Genomic DNA, 5,287 nt, shown 5'->3' on the forward strand with positions numbered 1-5,287 from the left:
AAAACCAGCCTGAAAATGAAGGAAATCTGAAACGATTGCATTAGAGGCAATGGAGCACAGCTGTATTGTTGTCAGACCCTGGTCTGAGCCGGCCCGATGCTACATTATGATTGGCCACTCTGCGTCTGGGGGCGGGACTTAGTGAAGGGTCAGTTATTTTTATTATCAGTGAATCTGAAAAATGTCAGAAAATAGTAACAAATTCCCAAACAGTGTTCAATTTACTATCATATATAAAACTTGTAGTTTGAAACAAAATTGTTGCAGGTGAATTTGCAATTGCTCTACTTTTAATAATAATTTCGACTGTAAATACTTAAAATATACAAGTTTTTAATTTAAGGTTTGCTCTGTGATGATTGATTATGCAACGTACCGAACCAAAGGAATTGAATAAGTAGTATAGAGCCCAGGCGATGATGATAATGTAGTAGATGTTGAGCCAGAAGGACAGAACCACTGCAGCTAAACCAACACCTGGAGGCAGAAGAGGCACAGACGTCAGCAATGTTACAGTACAGTGTGTTACAGGTCGGCTACATGCTAACATGTAAAGTGTAGGATAATGTGTGAGGGCCAAACTACAGCAGAGCAGATTTCTCCTCCCAGAGAAAAAAAAACAAACGGCGTGACTCAGCGTGTTAGTCATAGTCTTCATCATCCTCATCATTGTTATTTTTCTATTTCTAATGTTTACTTGCCCTTGGCTTTGAGTATCAGTTGGCACAGCAGCACGCTCACTATCACTGTTGCTGTCTGTGCTGGCAGGAGATAAAATGTGCTTCACTCCAGCTCTTTGAGCTTGAAGGCAAAGGAATAATTGCTACCACCAAGAACTGGCTGCAAGATCCTTAAATTAAAAAAAAAAAAAAAAAAAAAGTTGTTAAAAAAAGTTCTTTTGTGTTTCTGCACGTCTTCGACAGCTTCGTGCCCTTGTCGTTTTTGCAACAAGTGCAGCGGCACGGGGAAAGAGCCTGATGTCAAGTGAAAATACTGAGCAAAAAAAGTCAAGTGGAGTAAAGAGTGTTTTGGAAAAGAGGCCATTCAAGAGGGTCGGTCACCAAAACAGAGTCAGTGCTAATAAATCAAATCTTAAGTGCATCTCCATGGTGACATATTGTCCTGTTAGGATGCTCAGAATGCTTATCTACAACCACTGAGGACGATCATGTGAGCAGCTCAAATGTTATGTGTAAATCTAAAATATATAACAACCTGATTTATATCCACATCTTACCTTTCATCATAGGAATGAGCTTCCACACCCCAAGCCCTCCCACTGAGGTGAACTGTCCCAGAGACGTCTCCAGGAAGAAGAGAGGAATCCCAGCAAACACCAGGGTCATAAAGTACGGGATCAGAAAGGCTCCTGATAGATCACAAAGGAGATAACAAAAAATGTTTGGTAAGATCATGTTCTCAGCAGGGGTGTGGGCTCAAGTCACATGACTTGGACTTAAGTCAGATTTGAGTCACAAATTTGGTGACTATGGTGGTGGTGGTTTGGTGATTATGACTTGTTAGGGATTAGTCAAAATTTTGGGCTTGAGTGCACAGACCTGATACTTAATTATGACTTGCAAAAGAATGATTTGGTCCCACCTCTGGTACATAGTAATACGAAGGACTTTAAGTAAAGTCCCAAGTCCTAAACTTTGAGTTTAGGGCTTGGGACTTGACTTGGGACTTGCCCGCCTTGACTTTGTAACTTGAGTGCAAATACTTGGCAATTACTTACTGGTCCAACATCTAGTACAGAGCAATTAAAGGGACTTCAAGTCAAGACCCAAGTCCTACACTCAAAGCTTAGGACTTGAGACTTGTGTGCAGAGACTTGAGACTCACTTGTGACTTGCAAACAAGGACTTGGTCCCACCTCTGGTACATAGTAATTAGAAGAACTTTAATTCAAGTCCCAAGTCCTAAAGTTTGAGTTTAGGGCTTGGGACTTAACTTGGGACTTGCCCACCTTGACGTAGGACTTGGGTGGAAATACTTGAGATTTACTTGTGACTTGCAAACAATGACTTGGGCCTACCTCTGGTACACAGCAATTAGAAAGACTTTAAGTTGGATCCTAAGTCCTAAAGTCAAAGCTTAGAACTTGGGACTTGCCCATCTTGACTTGGGACTTGTCTGCCGTCACCTTGGATTTGAATACAAATACTTAAGACTTATTTGTGACTTGCAAACAATGACTTGGTCCCACCTCTTATACATGGTAATTAGAAGAGCTTTAAGTCAAGTCTCAAGTCCTACACTCAAAGCTTAGGACTTGGGACTTGACTTGGGACTTGCCCAACTTGACTTGGGACCTGTCCTAGGATTTGTCTTCCTTCACTTTGGACTTGGTCCAACCTCTAGTACATAGTAATTGGAAGAGAGACATGACTTAGGACTTGCCTGCCTTGACTTGAGACTTGAGTGCAAAGACTAACTTCTGACTTGCAAACAATGACTTTGTCCAACCTCTTGTAGTAATTATAAGGACTTTAAGTCAAGTTCTGAGTCCTAAACTCAAAGCTAGGACTTGGGATTTGACTTGGGATTTGCCTGCCTTGACTTGGGACTCAAGTGCAAAGACTCAAGACTCACTTGTGACTCGCAAACAAGGACTTGGACCCACCTCTTGTACAAAGTCAGAGAAGGACTTTAAGTCAAGTCCCAAGCCCTAAACTCAAAGCTTAGGACTTGAGACTTGACTTGGGCCTTGCCCACCTTGACTTGGAACTTGACTTGGGACTTGTCTGCCATCACCTTGGATTTGAATACAAATACTTAAGACTTATTTGTGACTTGCAAACAATGACTTGGTCCCACCTCTTGTACATGGTAATTAGAAGAGCTTTAAGTCAAGTCTCAAGTCCTAAACTCAAAGCTTAGGACTTGGGACTTGACTTGGGACTTGCCCAACTTGACTTGGGACTTGTCTGCCTTTACTTTTGACTTGAGTGCTGATACTTGAGACTTATTTGTGACTTTCAAATAACAACTTGGTCTAACCTCTAGTACATAGTAATTGGAAGAACTTTAAGTCAAGTCCTGAGTCCTAAACTCAGGACTTGTCCTTGTCCCTTGTCCAGTCCTAAACTCAAAGTTTAGTCCTAAACTCAAAGTTTAGGACTTGGGACATCACTTGGGACTTGTCTGCTTTGACTTGGGACTTGAGTGCAAAGACTTGAGACTCACATGTGACTCACAAAACAACAACTTGGTCCAACCTCTCGTACATAGTAATTAGAAGGACTTTTAGTCAAGTCCCAAGTCCTAAACTGAAAACTTAGGACATGTGATTTGACTTGGGACTTGCCTGCCTTGACTTGGGACTTGAGTGCAAAGACTTGAGACTCACATGTAACTTGCAAACAATGACTTGGTCCCACCTCTGGTACATATATTTGGAATGAATTAAATACATTTAAAGATTGCTAAAGTGCAGACAGATGGTTTTCAGCTATCAGCAGTATCATAAACATATTAGAGTAATACCCATAATGCATTTCATCATAATGATATAACTTAGACTGAGATAATGAAAACATTATAATAAAAACCAGACTGTGTGTGAAACCTAAACATTCAGTTTAAACAAATTAAGCTTCCTTTTCTTTAATTTGGATGGCGATATAAATGAAATATTGCCGTAATATTGTGATAAGAATGACATATCCCTTTCTTTAATTTGTTAAACCAGCTCCTGCCTGAAGATCTATTTTATTATTATTATATTATTATGATTTTATGAGAAACGCCAGAAGACAGTCTTGTTTAAAATATGCATGCAGACGGCAGACATCTTCCAGAGAACATACAGAAAAGTTACAGAAACTTCTACAGCTGATTAAAAAAGTTTCAGTAAATGTTAATGTGCTGCTGAGGACCTGGTTCTTATGAAGTGTATTCTTAAAGGGCAACGTCTGTCAGATAACCTACGAGACACGTTCATCCATTAGTTTTATGATTAAGTGAATAACCATTGATCAACACTTCTTAACAAGTCAATTAAAAGTGAATTGGCCTCGGGCTAGTGAGAGAGGCATATGATCAAGTCCTAATTGAGATGTGATAGATGCACTGGAGGGGGAGACAGCTGAGGAGGAAGAGGAGAAGCTGGGAGATTTAATTTATGAGTATGGCGTTAAACGGTTTGGGGTTTGTGAGAGCAGGTAAAGAGGGGAAGACTTGCATTCTGTTCCACCCAGGCGACTGCGGAAAGCATTACAGTACTTCAAAGAACCAGACGTAGACGAGGGGCCGGTGGGGGAATATTTTCAGGACGTTCAGGTATGTATCATCACTGCAGAGTTTACAGCGTGAAGCAGTTCAAGATAGGTATCGTGGCACAGAGCGTGATTTCACAGTTAGTTTTTACCATGGCAGTGGTTATCGATAGGGCATCTAGGACTGTCAGAGGGGGCGAGAGGCTTCAGGGGGGCAATGCTTACCACCCAGAAAGGTGTTCATGGATGAGATGACAATCGTCACCACCACAGCACCATGTCAGCTGAGTACTAAGGGTGCTTTTTGTCTCTTTGTGTGTCTTTGTGGTCATTTTGAGTCTCTTCCTTGTTGGTACACGTTAATTTGACATTTGATATTTTGCAAGTGAAGGCCAGGGGTCCCTCTGACAGGCCCCTCTTGGGCCCTTGAACCTTTGCCCAGCCGGCCTGTTCAGTAATCAATCTGTGCGCAAGAGAGACATGGTTCAAGAGGCGAAGGGGGGGGGGGCCCACAGAGACTGCTTATGCAAAGGGCCCGGAATTTGGTGTTAAGCCCCTATGTTCCCAGTGTCCTACAGTATGTCCCCCAGTGTAATAATCTAACTCACATTAAAATATATGATTAAAATTGAGTAATGCGGAATTTATATTTCTGCATTGAATTGATGCCGTTGTATGATGTGCACCTCGGTGGTTTGATCCACCCCATCCCTCCCACCTTTCCCCGACTCGGGCTCTGAGCGCTCTATCTGCACCGATCTGCACAGAGCAATGCGCTGCCTTCCAGAGTGGCTGATATAGTAGTAGTGGTCTAAGTACCTGGCTTAAACCAGGATATGTGGCACATTTCTTAACTTCTACCACTCAATACCAACACATTATTATCATTACCAGTCCTCATTTTTGCTGCATTTAATCGTAGGTCACTGTGTATGTTGTTAGGTAGGAGTTAGCTGACGTTTTTTCTAGCTACGAAACGTTACAGGTGGTCAGTACCACTGTCCTCTGTTTGAATTGGAATGAGAGAAGCTAGCTGTTGTGTTGTGTCCATGTGTTAATATTAAAGC

At 41.8% G+C, this 5,287-nt stretch overlaps 1 protein-coding gene across 2 annotated transcripts in view; it reads right to left on the reverse strand.

Annotated features, from left to right (window-relative positions):
- The window catches only part of slc6a1l (solute carrier family 6 member 1, like), a 23,527-nt gene that overhangs the window by 15,750 nt on the left and 2,490 nt on the right, over positions 1-5,287 (reverse strand). For both annotated transcript variants that reach the window (XM_050035786.1, XM_050035785.1), the window contains exons 2-3: positions 1,238-1,369; positions 377-477 (exon numbers count right to left, since the gene is read on the reverse strand). In XM_050035786.1, the coding sequence (XP_049891743.1) occupies positions 377-477; positions 1,238-1,369 (233 nt within the window). The remainder of the gene's footprint in view (positions 1-376; positions 478-1,237; positions 1,370-5,287) is intronic.

This window comes from Epinephelus moara, chromosome 23, assembly GCF_006386435.1.
Source record: "Epinephelus moara isolate mb chromosome 23, YSFRI_EMoa_1.0, whole genome shotgun sequence".
NCBI classification, from domain to species: Eukaryota; Metazoa; Chordata; class Actinopteri; order Perciformes; family Serranidae; genus Epinephelus; species Epinephelus moara.